At 39.6% G+C, this 20675-nt stretch overlaps 1 protein-coding gene and 1 long non-coding RNA gene across 3 annotated transcripts; one reads left to right on the forward strand and one right to left on the reverse strand.

The window, feature by feature from the left end:
* Window positions 1–1009: 1009 nt before the first annotated feature.
* On the reverse strand, window positions 1010–20470 carry LOC307032623. Of its 2 annotated transcripts, none has more exons than XR_013806325.1 (5): window positions 20307–20470; window positions 9978–10175; window positions 6991–7064; window positions 6630–6854; window positions 1010–1944 (listed from the first exon to the last, which is right to left on the reverse strand). It is a non-coding gene; the product is annotated as an uncharacterized lncRNA (long non-coding RNA). The 2 variants fall into 2 exon arrangements; XR_013806326.1 differs by lacking the exon at window positions 1010–1944 and adding an exon at window positions 6063–6549.
* On the forward strand, window positions 6033–14548 carry gabrp (gamma-aminobutyric acid type A receptor subunit pi). Its single transcript, XM_079670730.1, has 9 exons — window positions 6033–6117; window positions 6266–6378; window positions 6496–6563; window positions 6642–6859; window positions 7747–7829; window positions 9752–9889; window positions 9994–10146; window positions 11520–11713; window positions 14138–14548. Exons 1-9 carry the CDS (start codon window positions 6065–6067, stop codon window positions 14468–14470), a joined length of 1353 nt encoding a protein of 450 aa, XP_079526856.1. The 5' UTR covers window positions 6033–6064; the 3' UTR covers window positions 14471–14548.
* Window positions 20471–20675: the final 205 nt, after the last annotated feature.

The raw sequence follows: 20675 nt of genomic DNA on the forward strand, positions 1-20675 counted from the left end.
GAGCCCTACCAGCTATATCCCAGATCAAAGAGTCAATGACTAACTTACTTACTCTGGAGTAAGCCTTTTCTGAAGATAATTATCATTGGTTACACTACCAAAAGTACGTTGTTTTCAATACTTCAGCCTTGAGGTTTTTATATTTGGGGGATCCAAGGGTTTTGAATAAACCTGCCGGCCCTTTTAAGCGGCAGATGGCCTAAACAGAAAAATGATATGTTAACATCGTAAGCTGCTTATTTCTCGAAGGATTCTTATGTTTTCACCCCCTTTGGGTTTGGGTACAGCCCCCAAAGTCCTCAAGGGAAAGCTGTGAAGCAGCTGCTCTTTTAGGGAATCCATGAGGATGGTAGTGTGGCTCTGGCTGCCAAAACAGTTGTCCCAACAGGACATTTTATACTCTCTTTAGAGCTTTGGATCTCTCTGAATACCAAACTCTTCAGTGTATTGTCAATGCTATTAATAAAACAGTGCACAATTAACTGATAATGAATTAATGGCGAACAAGAGAAAAAAAATTAGGTGACCTTTCAATAATTAATTCAGAGGCTGAGCTCTGGTATTTGTTCTCGGTGGGCCAATCAGAGGATTTACATTTTCAACAGACACCTTAACATACAATATGCTTTGTCAAGTCCTCTTTAGGGGATGAGCCTAGAGTTTAACATACTAACATTTGTACTAATGATGTCTGATTTAAAAAAGAATAAACTGAATTTGTTGTGTAATATCGCATCTGCTTTGTTAGCAAGTTAATTTAGATTGTTCTCTAAGGGGAAACTCTTTAAAATACTTCAAAAATATATTGACAAGCTCTTATTTATTGGGACATCTCACATAACTGGTCCTTAATCACAAACCAGTCCACAAACAAACATACGTTTCAAGGGTTAAAAAAGACAGAGAGCCAACTTCAAACATGTTATTTATTTCCTGAACTGGAGTAATGGAGATCCATACTTACCTGTATTGATTAAAAAATGTAATCTTGTGCTAAATTGTAGACAATGCTAGTTTATTGTTTCTCTAATAATGTGGATTTATCAATTCAAACCACCAGGCGACGTCTAGAGCAGACTATTTGTTTGTTGTTTCTAATTCCCCTAAGGGTTTGTACTTTTAATAAGGTACTTTATGTCCCTGGTGCACCAAGTGCAGTTGTGGTTAGTAGACCTGCAGGTGGATTCCTGCTCCCAGTCCCAAACAGAATGCTGTGGCATGCTCTGTGAACATTGTCTTCACAGCATTTTAATTATACTTTTGTGAATATGTTGTTCTTGAGGGACAAGGCTGCTAATGACATTCATTTGATCATATGCAGGGATGGGAGAAAAAGTATTCACCAAAACTTTGACTACAAAGAGATGAAAAGAGGAATGACGTGGAGGGGGCTATAATAAATGTGCCTGACAGTAACTTAAAACTCTACATTTCTAAAGTTTGAAAGAAATAAAAAGAATTTAAAACAGTTGATACTCAGGGATCAACAAGTGGAATGACAGGAACAAGGCTGAGAACAGATACAACTGCCTTACGAGGACTGCCTCAAGCTCTTCCTCGGATAAAGCTTACGAGACAGCAGAGCCTGAGAGAGTAGAGCCTTTGGGAAAACTAGACTATTAAGAGGAATTTTTAATTTGCAACTTCATGTCCACTTTTCTTCTGAAACAACGGCAAATACTATATCTACTTCTAGTGCACACAAAATTCACGGGGTGACGTGGCGGTTGGCTCAGAGTAGTGACTAGCCTCGCCGCAGGGCAAACGGTCTACGTCATATTAACTCATATGTTCCTCCGGGACATGGCAGCCGTCACAGTCATTTAGGAGAGATTTATCACCGTCTGTCTTATGAGGAGTCCTTTGACATTTCCATTCGTCACATGACAGCAAATCACCGGGCAGATGCGTGGGCCGTTGTGACGTTTTCATTTTCTGGTGCCACTGTGGACGTGAACATAACTTGAATCATGGTGTCATAGAAATGGTTATTTATTGTGATAAGGAAACAGAGAAAGATGCAGACAGTGTAATAGAAATCAAATTGAAGCAGAGAGACGAGAAAATATTCTGAGAAAGTTGGTTATGCAACAGGGGACTGATGGGAATGAAACCAATGTGCAGCATAATGCGTTGTTGCCTGAACACATTGGATTTCTTAGGAGAAACTGGATTGATGGATTGATGGGAGGGTAGGTCAACAACTGGGTGCTTTAGATGGGATTAGATGTGGGAGGAGCAAGAAGAAGAGTGACTCACAACTAGAAGGTCTACTTACTATGGGGAGTTGTAAACCAAGGATAACTGATTGCGTTTTATATGGAAATTGAAATAAGGGGTTGGTCAAAAGGGACCAGTTATTAAATTAATGAGGCTGTGACTGGAAGGCTATTGCCCAGCACAGTATAATTTAACACACAGCAAATACATAGACACACATCTAGTCCTGCGGATTAGGTTGTACCATTATAGACAAACAAGGATTTGTCAACCAATGAATTAGCTGATCAACAGAAAAACAACCAGTCGATTGATCCTTCAAAAATATTTTTCAAGCACAGATAGGTGAAAAGCAGTTTTCAGCTTTACAAATGCGGAGCATTCCTGCTTTTCTGTTTGTATCATATTAAGGTGTACATATGTTGTATTTTCTCCCCCAAGTTAGTTTTGACTCAACACAAATATGTTACTTATCATTGACCCTGTAAATCTGTATAGAGGAGAATATTGGAGTAGACGGATGGGTCAAATTAAAACGTAACCTTCACACAGATGACCGATGTTTGTGTCCTATATGAAACACAATTCAATATTGGCTCATTTTAACTTCCGTAGGTTACCTTTTCGACATAACATTGCACTTAATTCTCAGCCAAGCCATGATACTTTACTCAATTTAACCAGGTAAAGATTTTATTGATTTGGTTTCAGTTCAGGACATGGTTGACATGGACATAAAGTGAATAAGATAATAACCCTGAGGACACGGGACATACGAATTTGATGTGTTGACTAACACATCTATATCCATTCACTAAGGTAATCAAAGAGTGTTGTGGAACAAAATTACAAAAATAAATGGTGTGAATAATACATGAAAAGAATGCATACCCAGGAGAATAAGCACATTGGTGTGCTATGCCCTATAAACGTTCAAATAAAATATAATGGACATTTGAGTATATGACGCATCTGTGAAGACATTAAAGTTGAATTCACCAAGAGAGGCAGCCATACAGGAACATTAAAGTGGCCGATAAATCTTGGGGGGATGCAAGGAAATATGAAAAGTGGGAACGATAATAAAAGCAATAGAGAAATGGACAAGCGTACGAATATGGATAAACAGGGAGCCTTTAAGTGGTGAAGTACAAAGAAAAACAGTCAGTCACACACAGATATATGCAGGCAGGTATAGACAGAGGCAGCCAGGTGGACGCTGACTTAAACTGAGTTGTCTGACATCGCTGGTTTGACTAGAATTATTCATTAGCCCCCTAACACACACATCTGACATAACCCCCCTCAGGTGCTTCAAAAATGTCTCCATTTGTCTCTTTCACTGTCAGCAAATGCTACTGGTGTGTGTACTTTGATTCACAAAGTAGATGCAAATTAGATCATCCTCTGTTCATTCAAATACAATCAACACCATGTAAAAAAAGGCTGTTTATCCAAGAATACAGCAACACCGGAGCATTAAATTAAGAATAAGAGAGCTTTACGTCTGCAGTGAGTTACTGATGCGCAAAGTAGTCCATGACAGGGACATGTAAGCTTGTTAGCGACCAGTTAACATCGATAGCAGTACTGGGGGGAGCAGGCTGGGAAAGCAATAGGCTGCAGCAGGTCGATCGCATGCGCTGAAATCTCATTAGGCGTTATTAGGCTGCCCTGAAGGCTTTCTCCCACATGCTGGAACTCCTACCAAAGGGCCCTCGGAGGTCAGGATATATAATAAGAGCTGTATCTCGGAGAGCAAATTTAGATTGATCACAGCGAGACTGGAGCCCAGTTGTCGACTGCTGTGTGTGGATATGTCATCACCATCACTACCATCATTAGGGTTTAACATTATCATTAAGCAGAATGTGGACAGAAGCTTTTTGTAGACGGGGTTGGAGGCTGCAGGAGGGAAGTTTTAGGAGCAGCATAAACAAAAAATGAGTCTCACATAGTCTTTTCATCTTATAGGGGAGCCTATACATAGCTATGTTGCTATGCTATGAATGAACAATCATACTACCAACAGCTTTACCTCAACTTAGGTCTCAAGTGAACCATGTAAAAATAGTTGGAGGATCCAATAGCCTGAAACCCTTCTTGCCTACTAAAGAAATTAGATACTGCATTGTCAACATGGAATATTTTATGAAAGTGAAGATAAGGAGGAAAGTTATTTGGGTGATGACACTGATGCAAGGTAGCAGAGCTTGAGGTGAGGAGACGGCAAAGAGGAAGGAGACAGAGGAGTACTTCGAAGCCCAGAAGGACGTGTGGTGTCAGTGTAAATTGGAAGGGAAGGGTAGAAGATACAGATTAAGGGCAAAGAGAAAAACAACATGTAGGAGGAGAATTAGGATGTCAATGTGTTTACGTAAAGTACATGTATGTGCTTATGTGTGGGGGCTGTGAAGGAAACAGGGGAGAGATGCAGTGCAAATGAGAGGGTGAATGGCATAAGAGGGAGAGAGAGAGGGAGGGAGGGGGGTGCACAAAGGCTCTGGGGGAGATGAATACAGCTGTGTAGAGATGGGGAGATGCACAAACAACAAAACAACCAACACCAGCCCACGCATCAGGACCAAACGATAGGAGAGACCGGGGTTTGTATTTAGATGGAAGAGATTCAAAGATATCTTCATTAAGGAAGGAAGGAAATCTCAGACTCTCACAACACTTGGGACGGAGGAAGAGAGAAGAGTGGGGGAGGAACCAAAGAGAGAAAGTGACCTGAGGTGGAAAAAGGACCCCAGAAGACTGCAACAGGTAAGAAAAAGATGGAGACATGATAAGAAGTCTGTACAAAATAAAAATTGTTAAATTGTTTTCTTTGTACAAAAAGATCAAATGTTAAGGAAGAAATTATTTATATGGATGTGCAGTAACAGGCTGAGCAACAAATTCAATATATATATTATTCTGTAGTAAGTCGATACATGGCAGAAGGGAAATAGATAATAAGAAGTGTTAGTTTAAAGAAATTGAAAAAAGGAGCACGCATAACCCGACATAAATAGTATTTTAGAGAATTTAGAGAAAAAAAGATTTAAGCCTATAAGCTACAAACAATAAACAAGAAAATGAATGAAAATATTTTGGCATGATTTAATCATCAACTGGCTTATGTAAAATAAACAGCTTAATACCATTTATGGCTCTTTAACTTTCATTATGGCCGTTAGAAAAGGAAACAGTCGTGTTCACATGCATCATGATTTATAACTGCAGGGCTGTGTGAATGAAAACCTAAATATTTAATGCTATGCTGAGGTGACACTATAATTGGAAAAATAGGAAACACAAACACATGAATGATGGTTTTATATAGTGTGTATAAAAGTAAGACTTAAGGAGGGCTGAAGTCTATTACTGCCAGTTAGATTTAAGAAGAGGAGCGTGGCATGTGAAAACTAGACAATGGGAGGCTTTGATGAGTGAGAGACAGGATTAGTTGTAAGAGAGGTGATGAATAAACCATGAGGTTGCAGCCACATAAATCAGCATGTGACAGGCTACATTTACCTGCAAGAAAGACGCATAAACGAACATGTAAATAAGTAGGATGGGCTTCATCGCTCTTTATTTTCAAGCCGCAACAAATTAACTCATTGACCAGGAAGTTTCCACCTTTTTTTTAAGTAAGAGGACAAAGTTTTATAACATCAAAGCCTGAGGATGGCTGCTGTTTAAAACATGTTTCCCTTAGCTGTGGGATCAGATTTGATCATGTGCTGCCACCCTATGGTGAAACAATGCTATTCCATGACATGCAGAAGAATGACTTGTGATCTGTTTTTGTTTCCCCGGGCACAGCCGCTGACCTCTGGCCTGTCAATCCACAATGTCCGCCCTGATGCACACGCTACTGACCCTCTGCCTGACCTTCACACAGGGGTGAGAGTCCAAAGGCCGAACACTCATGTATAGGGTTAACAACACGTGCTGTCAAAGATATTCGTATCGGTTGAAAATGCAATTTCTTAGCTTAGTCCCCAATGTTATGATCCATCTCGTGTCTCATTTATCTCTTGATTGCTGTCAGTGGTTGTACGTACTCTGGCAATCACTGGGGCGAATGGAGCGACTCTCAGCTGCAGCCGACAATTCAGAAGCTGATGAAAGGATACAACCGCTACCTCAGGCCTAATTTCAATGGTAGGGATGAGCGTGATTGTTTGATTTATTTGAGTTTGATTGTTTCAATTTGGATGCTTGTGTATCCCCGAAAAAAAGCCTGATGATTTTCAATTCCTGTGTGTCGGTCTTTGATAGAGGGTCCTGTGGAAATTGGAATGAGTCTAGACATCGCCAGCATTGACGCCATCTCTGAAATCAACATGGTACATCACTATTACTTAGTTTTGTCAGTAGTTGAATGAAGATATGAATGAATAAGTATTCCTTACATATTTTTGTAGGACTACACTGCAACCATCTTCCTCCGTCAGCGCTGGCGTGACTCCCGCCTGGTGTTCCCGGGGAATGAGAGCGTCAGCGTGGACGGGCGCCTCGTGTCCCTGCTGTGGATCCCTGACACCTTCATCCCCGACTCCAAGCGCTCCTTCCTGCATGACGTCACAGTGGAAAACCGCCTCATCCGCATCTTCAGCAACGGGACCGTTCTCTACGCCCTACGGTACAGGTTTAAGTTCATTGATTTGACATTTAGTGACATTTCTTACTCCCACATGTGTCACAAAATACACATTCTGCAGAGCCAGTATGTGTACAAATGACCTGAGAGAAAAATGAAAGGGGGACACTTACAGAAAAGAGCAGGAAATGAAGGGAAGGCACACACAAACAATTTCATGTTGTTTGCCGTGGTAATCAACCGGGTTCTACAAGAAAAAGCAACAAAACACACTTATTTATCATCACTTACAAGTCATATCACCCTCAATCTCCCTGAATATCTGTATTTTGAAAGCTCTTCAAACTAGACAAATTGTGTTAGGGAAGATTCCCCTTTAGCCACAGTCCAAATTCATTCTGACATCTTATCAGACATGTCAGACTCATAGAGGATTTCATGCAGCTTTACTGAGCACAGAAATGCAAGAACATTCCTTACTCTTTTTGAATAGAAGAACACATTTTGATTAAACTGTTTTAATTAAATGTGTTTATTTGAAGCTGATTAAGCTGTGTATTTATAGTTGCATTGTACTTCAGATCAATATTGTCCATGTCCATGTCTACCAATTACAAATCTACAATGTTTTCTGACGCAATTAGTAGATCTGACTATACAGACTGAGAACACTATAGTATCTTTAGGTTAGCAATATATCAACAGGAGATTTTCAACATACCAAGTCAGCAATTTATGATTAATTAATGCATGGGATGGGATACATAATAATCTGACACTTCAGATACGAGACTTTGTTCTTTAGATCGATGCATAAAGGGGATAGTTCTTTGATTTCAGTTATTAACCTCCCTGTCGTACATCAAAGGAGTACCAGTGATTCAGGGGAGTTGTTCTAATGATCTTGCCACTGTATGAATATACAACAGCATCACAGCTACCATCGCCTGCAACATGGACCTGACCAAGTACCCCATGGACAGACAGGTGTGCACCCTACAGCTGGAGAGCTGTGAGTATCTGAGAACTCATCAACATCACCATCATCATCATCATCATCATCATCGAACGACAACATCTGGGTTGTGAGCACCACACAGAAATGTTATTTGTAGCAGGTAATTAAAACTGTAAAGTTGTGCAATAATATTGTCATAGTGGTGTTTCTTTTTATGGCTGAAGTTAGCAAAAAGCAATGGGATTCTTTTCATTGGATTTCCGATTTTTTTATAAAGTTATATCTGTGGCCAACACAAATCTATGATGATTGCACATTATGTTCAGAAAGTGTCCACATATTACGGAGCACCTAAACTTTAGGGACATGGAAAAAAAAAAAAGAGAGAGAGAGAAAAAAAGAAAGTCAAGATAACGGGTAAGTATCTTGTGCGCACGAGAAAGTTTTTTTTCGTTCTTCTTTCTTTTCATTCAAAAGCGTTATCGATTTCAGCATTAAGCTCAACAAAACTGCATTTCATATCAAAGGTTTTTCCATTGTATGCAGCAATCCATCACTAGACTCACTCTGAGAGACTATAGTGTGTGCAGTTCACACAATAATATCAGTGTAGTTTATGTCAACACTCGTTCTAAAGCTGCAAGGTCTGACACCTATGTAAGCTGGGTAAGCTCCAGGCTTTCTCTCCCACTGTCTTTATTTTTCACATACTCATACTGGCGGACACGCACTCACACCTGTGCACACACCTGTGCACACACACACACACACACACACACACACACACACACACACACACACACACACACACACACACACACACACACACACACACACACACACACACACACACACACACACACACACACACACACACACACACACACACACACACACACACACACACACACACACACACACACACACACACACACACACACACACACCTCTACATCGAACTGCCCGATTACTCGCCCTTTTATTAGTTTTATGAAGGATATGTCCGGTCACCAGGGTGCATGATTGATGTGAATCTGTTTGTGCTCCGTGTGCATGTGTTCTGAGTGTTTCTTTCCCTTTAACCCTTTAACTGCCAGCACCAGCATTTGGTAGAGCATATTTTGCGTCTTGATATCTTGTTGAAAAAAAGAAACTGTGGTTCAAAAAGGATGCCCTTCAGCTAGCTTCAACTGAGAAAGTTGGCAATGCTAAAAATCACTGCATAAGAAATCACTCTTTTTGGTCAACTTTTGTAAGGTAACCATATCATTTTTGACATATTTTAGTGGCAGGGCACTGACTGAACATAATTAGATAACTTGATGCACAAAAAAAGTTTTTTATTTTTTGAAAATATGCTCAACCAATCGGTCAAATTGGCCTTTTATGGTAAGCTAGCAATATGAAGTCGGGATAACGGATTAGTTTCTCGTGCGCACGAGAAACTAATCCGTTTTCCTGACTTTATTTTTTTTCTCATATTTTTTTTTCTGTCTCTTAAACCGTTATCCTGACTCTTCTTTTTTGTATCTTTTTTTTCACAAGATGCTTTCTCGTGGGCATGACACGACCGTTATTCCGACTTTTTTTTTTTTCTCTCTCTCTCTTTTTTTCTTCTTCTTCCATGTCCCTTTAGGGGCTCCGTAACATATTAAGACCACTGTTGTAATAGTAAATGAAATAGCTAAAGTAAATAGCTAGCGTCAGTCTATAAACAACACGCTATGAAGTTTAGTTGTCTCATTTAGTCCCTTGTTAGCAACCGTTTGTGGCATATTTAATTAAGTGTTTTATTTCATAGAGCACAATATACAAATATATTAAGTAGTGTTAACCACAGTCCGTATTTCAGGACCAAAAACATTGACATTGGGACGAGGGAACCCCAACGTGCCAAAATGCTAACTCATTTCCAGATGTAGTACTCATTCCTGGACCACTAACTTATCAGACATTTTGTATGTGTGTGTTTCCAGGGGGCTACAACCTGCAGGACGTGGTGTTCTATTGGACTAGAGGGAATGATTCGGTGAAGGGTCTCGACATACTGAGGCTAGCTCAGTACAGCGTAGAGAGCTACTATACCTCAGTGTCCGAGGCTGTGTATGAAACAGGTAGCATACTTCAACCCCCAGAAGCCCCTTCTAACAAATGGGTAGCCTATATATGAGAGCACAAATGATACATCATGACAATATGTACCTTGTCTTTTTTACAGGACAATACCCTAAGCTGGTGTTGCATTTCGCACTGCGTAGAAACGTGCTGTTCTTTATCCTGGAGACGTACGTCCCCTCCATCCTGCTGGTGGTCCTCTCCTGGGTCTCATTCTGGATCAGCCAGTCCTCTGTCCCAGCCAGGACCTGCATCGGTCAGTACTGGATATCTAACTGGGTTTATCTAAAGGTCAAAGTATCATGGAGTTAAGAGCCTAAGTGCATAAATTCTTCATATATTGAATCACTTTTATAGACTTTATATATGGTCAGACAGATATGACCAAAGCAGAGAAAAAATATTATAACACAATATAGTCAAATGTTATTGTGGTGCTATTTAAAATATAAAAGCAGAAAAGTAAATGTGCACAATGCTGACAGATGTGTGTTCATCTGCGGTTAGGTATCCTAGATTTGAAAGAAAAATGACAAATATACACTCATTTAACCCTTATGTTGTGTTCGGGTCTCCTGTGACCCGTTTCAAGTTAAAATTATATAATAACTACGCTCTAGTTTTTTTTTTTATCGGAACAAGGCTTCATGATATCCTCCACAACAGCTACTGTATACTGTATGAACACTACAAAACTGATTTTGACAAGTCTGAAGGTCTCTAAAAAAAAAGTGTATAATTTGGTGTTCGGGTCTGGGGAGACCCAGCAGCATTGTTTTGGGTGACTCGAGGTCAAATTTGACCCAATCAAGATTCATCTTTGACTTTAGACACCCCACCCCCTTCATCAACTGTAACAATAATTTTTCGCAACATGCACCTGGTCTCCCCTCCCTCTGCCCCCCTCCCCCCATGGGAACTCCACCTTTCTCAAAGAATATGTACACTAACACTTGAACCTGAACACACACATGCACGTTTGCAATATGTGGTGTAATGTGTTCTGGGCCATAACATTAAATTACAACAGGATGGTACAGTTATGAATGCATTATAAGTTAGTTATGATGAAGTTAAAACAATATTGGATGATAATATTTTTTGTGTGTGTTTTGGACAGAAATAAATCATGGGTCAAAATTGACACGTGAACACCATGAACGGTAACAGCTTTTGAACACAACACAAGGGTTAAAACACACTCCATTGTGGCAAACATTTTAAATATTGTAGATGATAGGACTATCAATACCTACAATTACAATCATTCTAATTGAACACAACTGTATTCATCTTTAAGAGTTTTGTAGGTGGATAAAAATAGCATAAACACAATATACACATGTTGGCTTTACATGGTGATCCAACATGTAGGAAATAGACAAAGTGGATTGCACCAATTTCCTTAAAGCATTATAACTGTCCTGCATTCATAAGGATAGTATAAATACATCATCATCACTGTGGCTACAGCTAAAGGAACAACTTTATCCTTAAATGGTTTACTTACACCAGTAGCCATTTAGATAAAAGAGCATAGAAAAAGCCAATTACAAAAAAATGACACTTAAAGAAAAGTTTCATCCACTATCTTACATCATGGAAACAACAATGTGATTTTTTTCCCAGGAGTGACAACAGTCCTGACCATGACCACACTGATGATGGGCGCCCGCACATCCCTGCCCAATGCCAACTGCTTCATCAAGGCCATCGATGTGTACCTGGGCATCTGCTTCACCTTCATCTTTGGTGCTCTGGTGGAGTACGCCTGTGCACACTTCTATACCATGCAGAACCAGACTATAGAGGAATTACACAGGGTGAGGAAATGTTCATATTTAAATATGAGGTGAACAACTATAGTGGAACGAAAAATCCAGAATATACCTTTAAGTGTTTATTATACTAAACTGTGTCAAGTGGCATCTTTAGATTTCTCAGAAAGTAGGCATAAGATAATACCTAATTTGCATATTTATACATAGCATGTAAGATAAACCTAATCAACTGGGGAAGTTTTATGGTAATACATATTGGCTTAAATCTATTAAATATTCACCTGTAGTGTCTAGCAAAATGTTACATTTTACAAAACGTATCCTTAAGGCCGTTTTCTCCAAATATTTTTCTCTTTTTCTGAAAGGGAGATTTTCACTTCAGTAGCTCTTACATAAGCAAATAAATATTTAAGGATTTTTCAGAGGGGTTTGGTCATAAATCATTCAAAGTACGATTTATATTACATTTAATTACTATATACAGTATTTAAAACCTTTGATTACTTTTGACAGTATTTTCAGATTTATTGACAAAAACACATATCCCGAGAGATCCATCTTGAAACTTTTGACTCCAACTCGTCAGCAAAATTAAACAATAATTTTAACCTGATTTATCCATTGTTCAGATTTCTAATGTGGGAATGTCGGCAAATTCCCACAAATTAAATCGAAGAATGCCTTTTCGTGTTTTTTAACATTACATTACAGAAGACTTGTTTACGAAAAATAATTGTCTTATTTGAAGTCATCAACATGGTAAGCTTCAAACTGATTTCTATGTGTTAAAATGAACTTTATTCACCCACCCATAACCTGCTAAGCCCTGAGCCTGTTTTTCAGGTCTCAGGCTCGAAAATGACATTCCCAGAACAAATGACCATATCTTCCCTTCTGAAAGGGTTAAATTAATAATCTTTTATCTCAAAGTAATGATAAACCTGTGAGTTGGATGTACAAAAGTCAGAATCAATACAGATGTTTTTTATTTTAAAGAAAATTCAGATTGAACATCGTAAAAAACTGTAAATTATAGTGTCTGTCCAAATATTATTTTTTACTTATAGTGAAAACTACCCTTGGATGATGGCAAGGTAGACTAAAAGCTTTAGGAACACAAAGTACAATATATAATAAGTACCCTGTATCAATATTGATGCAAAACAAGTGACATTTGACCTTTTTAGAGAGGTTTAGCAAAAACAACTCCACCTCTGAGTTGATTTGGGTGGAAATGGCCATTTTTACCGTTTCTCTGGAACCCATTGGTCGATTTTGGTGATTGACATCTCTTTTTGACCGTTAGAGCCAATATAATGAAAGGGGAATTTCCCCATACACACGCATGGTAAACAAAAAAGGTGGGGGCTTTGCACATGCAGGTTTGCATCAGAGTGACCCTATCTCTCGCTCTGACATCTGGAAACGGAAAAGCAGGTTTATTGCTTATGGATTATCAGAAATCATTTCAAAGGGACACAGACACATTGGATTAACCTATGGATTAACTTCAGCAACGTTTTTATCGTTTTAATGCCATTGAAGACCACTTTTGACCAGACAACGACCAAGGTAGGCCATGTTGCCGGTTTTAGCTACCTTGCGCCACATGTTTTGATGTCTGTTCTTGTTAATAGCTTTAGCATTATGGACACAAGCGATTTTCACCCATTTAGTAATTACATATTTTACATTTGATAACACCAATGTGTTTACTACTGGCAACTTCTAATTGTGGGAAAAACGAAAACGTTCAGTAGAGACGTCCCATAGAACATTTTGCGAAACACAATAGCCAGCATGAGTAGTTCTGGGGGGTCGTTCGATTCCAGTTTTGGATAGTCTGGCGTGGTTTTGTTCAATTTCAAACAGCTGTTTGACGCTTGGCATAACCTTGGCACACTGCCACTCCAACATCCAATCCTAGAGCTTGAAGATTAATCACGGGGACAGTAGTCCTAAACGATAGCTGGGGATTATGGGTAGTGTAGTGCCTTCGGCCATCCTATTTCATATCGCATTAACACCATATCCTTACATGCATAGCGGCTAAAACATCCAATCAGCGAGCTTAAACCATAGCTGAGGATCTTGGGTAATCAGTTCAAAAAACTAAAAAAGTCCGACATTATACGATTTAAAATAAAAACAATAATCGTGGCTTGATATTGAGTAAAACATGTTTTTATGAACCCCACAGCTTCCGGTCTTCCAAGACTCGAACGGACAAAAAGACGTGCTGCAGGCACGAAACATACTACCAATAGAAATACATTGCTTTTAACATCGTTCTGTGTGACAGGGGAAAAAAAGGGGGAAATCGTGTTGGTGAACACGAATCAATAGATTAAATGTCGTGACTATAACACGAAATACCATGAGGCTGAGTTGTGGTATCGGGGATGTGGTGTAGAAGAGGTTAAAGCATGTTGGATAACAACAACACTGTTATTGTCTCTCTATCAGGAGCTTCTGAGGGATTTCAATGAATCCAACGGAAACGGCTCCATCCCCATCTTCCGCTCCACCCAGCCGAAACACACTGTGCAGATGAGCTCCACTGCAGAGGAGCCCCTGGAGCAGGCAGCGGACTGCGACACGAGGAACCATGCTGGGGCCAGAGAGAAGCTGTCGGATCAGGGCTGCGGTCTGTCCTCAGTGAGGAGAGCTTCACGCAGAGCCGCGGCCGCCTTCACGGTGGAAAATCCACACAACATCGATCGCCACTCTCGCACCGCTTTCCCCATGGCGTTCCTCTGTGTCAATATCCTCTACTGGCTTTACTATCTGTTCCTCTGAGCTGCTGCATTGTTCATTTCACCATCCTTGATGCTGCTCCATCTCCTCATTTGAGACCCAATACCATTTGCCACTGGATCTAAACTGATCATACATGCTTTTTTGCGTCACATAATGTATTCAACCCGGTATCACGGCAAGACGTGAACATGTGACGATTTACCATGCTGGGAGACGTGAAGATGTCACGATTTTGTCCCTTCAAACGTGACAGTTACACGGTATTGTTAACATGGCCCAACCAGTGGAGATATAGGCCTACCAGGAAATGCCAAGCAAATGCTACCCGACGGTCGGTTGTTATTGTCAATATTAATCTAATAATGATTTTTTTTTTTATAGTCATACTCGATTTCGCCGATTTTCTTGTTGCCCCAGCTGGTCGACACCTCTTTTAGCAGAAACAAAGGCTACATTCATGTATTAAATCGATTTTAATCCATGTGTGTGGATGTGGAATTAACGGACGTGACGATGTGCGATTGCGTTGCCAGGCAACAGCTTCGGTTCATGTTAATTTACAAACTCTTCAACTAGAACCGTAGTCATATTTAAAAACATTTTAGAAGGCCTCACGAAATACTTTAAAGTACATTTAAATTTAAATGTGAAGGAATGTGTGTATACAAAATACCTCCGTCATAAAAAATACCGGAAACAGACGTAGGCAAGGTCTTCAGCTCGGTGATTCGATGGTTTAGCCGCAATGCACGTTGGGAAATGGTGTTAATGCGATGTGAAATCCGATTTAAAAAAAAAAAAAAAAAAAAACTTTATTCCGAGTGTGCTTTCTTTTCTCTTTGGAAGTCATCACATAACGGCATTGTAATACAGGTTTGGCTGCATTAAATATTACATATCTGCCGTAGTTCTCTATTTATAGAGCCCTGATGAGAAGACTTCTAGACAAACAGGAAGAACTGCCGCCAAAACTGAAAACGTGACGTGGAACATAAATATATCAGCAATTAAACAACATCTTACATTTCTTTTCACACAATACGTCTCTTTGCAGTATCAACACTAATTCGGCTGACTTTTATATTTGTTCCAATTGGTAGATAGGCTGTATTTACACCACAACGGTGCACAGCTGATATAAAGGGACACCTAGTGGTTAAAGCACGTTATTGAATTTTATTATTATTATTATTATTATTATTATTAACAGAATAAGAGACCTGGCAGGTGATGGTCAGACGTTGACCTGGCTGCACAGTCACAGAGGCTGGCTGTGTCAACTGTCCACACTTGTACAAATTAAAAAAAATGGTATATGATGGATTATCCTGTTAAACAGCAGTATAAAGTATGTTGTAAGTGTTGACTCGTGCAGAGAGAGACTCACTTCCAGCTGCCAGCAGCAGCAGAGCTACAGAGAACATGATGATGATGATGATGATGATGATGATGATGATGATGATGATGATGATGATGATGATGATGATGATGATGATGATGATGATGATGATGATGATGAGTGAGCTCCTGTGCTTGGCATTTCCGGGTATATCTCCACTGGTTGGGCCATGTTAACAATACCGTGTAACTGTCACGTTTGAAGGGACAAAATCGTGACATCTTCACGTCTCCCAGCATGGTAAATCGTAAAACTAGTTATAAACGATAGGCTGCCTGAGCTGCATCACACTATACTGTGTTGCATTGAATTGCCTTTATTAAGTGACTGATGATGCATTAGTGTCTTTATTTTGACTTTCATACATTGTTTGAGACCGTAAAGTGTACAATTACTTCATACCATGTTAATTAATAAAATAAAATTGAGACTGAGAATGCGTTGTACTCAACTCACTCTCTTCAGTCTGCGTACAAATGACACGACTTTACACATTGGAAATGCGTGCAATAGATACGCAGAAGTCCGATTTTGCGTGCATACTGTACAGTATGATACGCTAACCATTCCCATTGAGTTCTGGGGCCGAGTTTTGCGTGCATATAATACGCCACGTTTTGTCCGGTCGGGTCTTGGTAGCCCGGAAGCTGTGTGGTTCATAAAATAATGTTCTTACCGGTTCTTACTCAATATCAAGCCACGATTATTGTTTTTATTTTAAATCGTATAATGTCTGACTTTTTTTGCCATCTGTGAGTAAAAGAAATGGGGCTCAGAGCCTTAAAATAATGAAATCTGTATTTTTTAAAATCTTTTTTTCCTTCTAATTTGTTATTGTTTTCTAAATAACGTACAGATGTAGCACTGAATTTCGGACTCCAGCTTACAGCTTCCTGCCTACTACCTGCCAAATACCAGTATAGAGGAATGTTAAGCCCTCCCACTATTTTCCAAGAGGGCGTTGCCAGATTTTCAATTTCAGGTTTTAACCAGGAGATGGCGCTTCATTCACAAATACAGAAAGACAAGTTTCATGGACTTTCAGTTGTGTTTTGAAGAGCATTTGAACACATCAATATTTTAGATCAACTAAAGTGTATCTAATCTTGTAATTCAATAATATATAGTCTTTATATATTAAATAATCATAATGTAAATGTTTACATTACGCTTCTTTATTTGTTATGCTCATACTTTAACCTTTACAATCGTTTGCTTTAATATGCAGTATATTTTTGTGTTTGCTTCCTCCTGCTCCCTTTCGGACACATACTGTATGATTTATTATTAATATGAAGATATTATTAAGATAAGATAAGATGTTACTTTATTGATTGGACATTTTAGTTTAGAATGTGCTGTCCCACGGTAATTCAGAAGGCTCACAGGTCACATTCCGACCATTATTTAAAACAATAGGTGCTTTCACACCGTCTACAGTTTGATTTGTATAGAGGGAGCTCTGTCAGTTTTCGAATTACCCATTTGCTTTCGGGGAGCCCTATTTTTCAGAGCACATCCTGCTACTAAATATGTCACACGCACGCTCTGTTGACTGGCGCAGCAGCGCGGATGCGATCAATTGCTATAAAAACACTCTTTTACTAATACAGACGGTGTCACTATGCCGGCGGATGTGGCCGTTGTTGAAGCCTCTTCAGGCTCCGCATCGGCAGGCCTCTCCCTCGGTGTGGAGCTGTCAAGCTCGACCCTAACGCCGCTTACAGCCGGCCAACTAAAAGTTGTTTTCCGTTCACGTTGTCATTTTTAGACTCCTTCGCTTCTTTGCTTGTGAATCCAAAAGCTGTGACGCTTGGCTGTTTTCGTTTTGCCATATTTTTTTATTACACAGCCAGAGTTAAAAAAATATCAATATGAACATTTCAAATACCGCGCCGGCATCACCGCCATAACCATAGCAACGTAAGTAAGAATGCAGCGCCGCCACGTACAGATGGCAACACCCAGACATATTCACAAATATAAAACAAATATTCAGAAACTGTAATGAACAATAACTATTATTTATTTCAAGAACTGTTATTTACAGAAACTCAACATTTCTAATCTGTGTGACACAAATATGCACGATTGTTTTGGGCTCCCCCTATTTATCTCAAAGTCAGCCTTCAGGGGAGCTCCCTCCCTCTTCGGGGGAGCCAAGCTCCCCCTAGCTCCCCCCCATTTCGAACAGTGTCTGTGGCTGAATGGCCAGCGATTAGGTGCGGTGCATTTATCATAGGTGATCAGAGCTAACTGCCTGCCGTCAGATTTCATTTAAAAAACAGATCTGATTGTAAGACTATTTCTGCGCTCATAAAGAATGATAAGAATAAGAATAATGCGTATTGAACTGGTTTCATTAATTAGTGAGTTTATTTAACACTAGAACTGCCAATCGGGTCAATTTGTGTGATGTGTGTTGTGTGTGTGCAATGTAACTTTTTTTCAATAAAATATTAAAGTCTCCCAGTCCGTGACTTTTCCTGAAAGTGTGTTATGTAGCACTCTATGTTGTTAAAAATTGCATTCTAATAGCGGGATTTGACGGGTTTAGGTAGGCCTATACAAAGACCTCTAGTGTTAAGGTAATTAGGTACAGTAGAAGCCCTTTTTTATCAGTAACGGATTTAGCAGTTGAACATAAAAGTCAACTAACTGAGGGTCACTTGCAATTACAGTGTTGTGTCTAACTGTAAGCTTGTCACTCAGAGTAACCTACCGTTAATTTTGCTGCTAGAGAAGAAAGATCAAGGGGGGAGGGGGGGGGGGGAGAGAGCTGTGGTTGATGGGCCATTAGTTGTGTAAATACACAGCTGAGAGCTGCCGTTTCATTCAGACGGTTTAAAAAACTGTAACAACGGACTATTTTTCTTAGCGGATGCATGTCAATTTAAATCAATACATACAACTATTTTTTAAATCAATACATATAACTATTTTTTAAATCAATAAAAACATTTTCTAAATTCATAAAAGCATTTCAATTAATATTGGGAGTCATGTCGTTACTTTGTTGAGAATGTGGCCGTGTAATAAGCGGGATAATTTGCAGCGACTTGTTCCTTATGGGGAAAATAACACCCTTCATCCAGATGAGGATCCCTCCGCTACGCTTTGGGATCCTGATCGACCGACGAAGCTCCATTTAAAATATACATATTTTTGCTGAATTACTGAGTTTAGGCACGTTAATAACGTTTTAATTAAGTTGAATACAGTATATTCATATGTGTCATTAATTTCATGTGAATTCGGCGAACATAAACATAAATGATCGTGGTGAAGATGATGATTAAATTAGGATTAAAAATCGAGAGCCGGGCTGCATTTCCTCCCGTTCGTTTTTTTCGAATAACAACATTATTTTGTTAAATAACAACATGGTGATGTTTTGTAAATGATTACATGTCTCTTATTTAGCACAGTAGTATGATATCCGTGACATATGGATCTTAACAAAGTTCCGCTGTACATCCAGCGTACTGTATCTGACTTTATTTCACATGAGCTCCAGTGTGGAACCCCACTGCACCCCCTGGTGGATCAATGATCCATTGCGGCTGGCTTCATTATAATTACATTAATCTATCACGGGGGCGGTCTCAAGTCAAGCTGGAGGTTTTCCCTTGAGCGAAGGCAGATCACGTACCAATCACGGCCCTCGCGTTTCAAACTGTCTGAAATGAATCGCTACCTTGCAGCCTGTAGCACCGTCCTTGATGGAGCATATGTGTGGGCTGGACCTGTATTTTACAGGAAAGGAGTGAGCAAAGAGGAGAGTAGTTGTCGATTCTTGTTCTGTTTTCTGTGAATATCTGCCTCACCCTCTCAGACTTTGAGTTGCGCGCGCTACTAAAGAGACGTGTTACCATGGAAACCAAACAATGGTGTAGCTGTATTAAAGTCCGAGTGGAAACAGTCGTGTTTAAATCTGATTTTGTCAGAAATCGGGAGAAATGCGGGAGAAATATCAGCCCGGGAGGAAACCGGGAGAGGGCAATGAAATCGGGAGTCTCCCGCAAAAATCGGGAGGGTTGACAAGTATGATCAGAGCGCGTGTGTGTGTTGTCCTCTCACTCGCAATCAACTTTCTTATCCAGTCCAAAAAACCTGACCTGTACGACAGGTCATGAAAGAATATAAATATAATATAACAATATCAATTATATAATTACATTTTCAAAACTACTGCAAACTTAGCTCTTTTGTCAATACAGCTTATAATGGGGCTCAAAATGGCAGCTTTACTCTCCTCTACACGTGTCATTTATCCTGTTCACACAAAATAACACATATTTCCCCTTGTAAAATACACATTAAAGCCGTGTAGTTTCAGCCAAACAAAATAACAAATACATGACATTGCAAGCCATGTTCATGGCTTCCCTTACAGTTCAACAACATGAAATGCTAACAATTAAGCTAACATTAAATCACTCATACAAAACTTTTATATGAAAAGGTTTGACTCACCAAAACACCGTTGGTTAATGTTCTATACCAGGGATCACCAACTACATTTGTTCAAGGGCCAAAATGTATCCAATAGACACTATCGCGGGCCAGCGATTTTTATATTGCCCAGAATTTTGAAGTTGGGGGAGGGGGTGCTAGTGGAGCACGCTCAGGTACTGCGGACCGCATGAAGCTTAGCAGCCTCTTCACGCTAACGAAGGATCACTTCTAGGCAGGGTTGGGAGGGTTACTTTGTAAATGTAATCAGTTACTGAATACTGAATACATGCTCTGAAAGTAATCAGAATACAGTTACAGTTACGTGACTTAAAAATGTAACGTATTACTTTTAGAATACTTTTGGAATACTTTCTTTTTCCATAACAG

This window comes from Notothenia rossii, assembly GCF_949606895.1.
Source record: "Notothenia rossii genome assembly, chromosome: 3".
In the NCBI taxonomy this organism is placed as follows: Eukaryota; Metazoa; Chordata; class Actinopteri; order Perciformes; family Nototheniidae; genus Notothenia; species Notothenia rossii.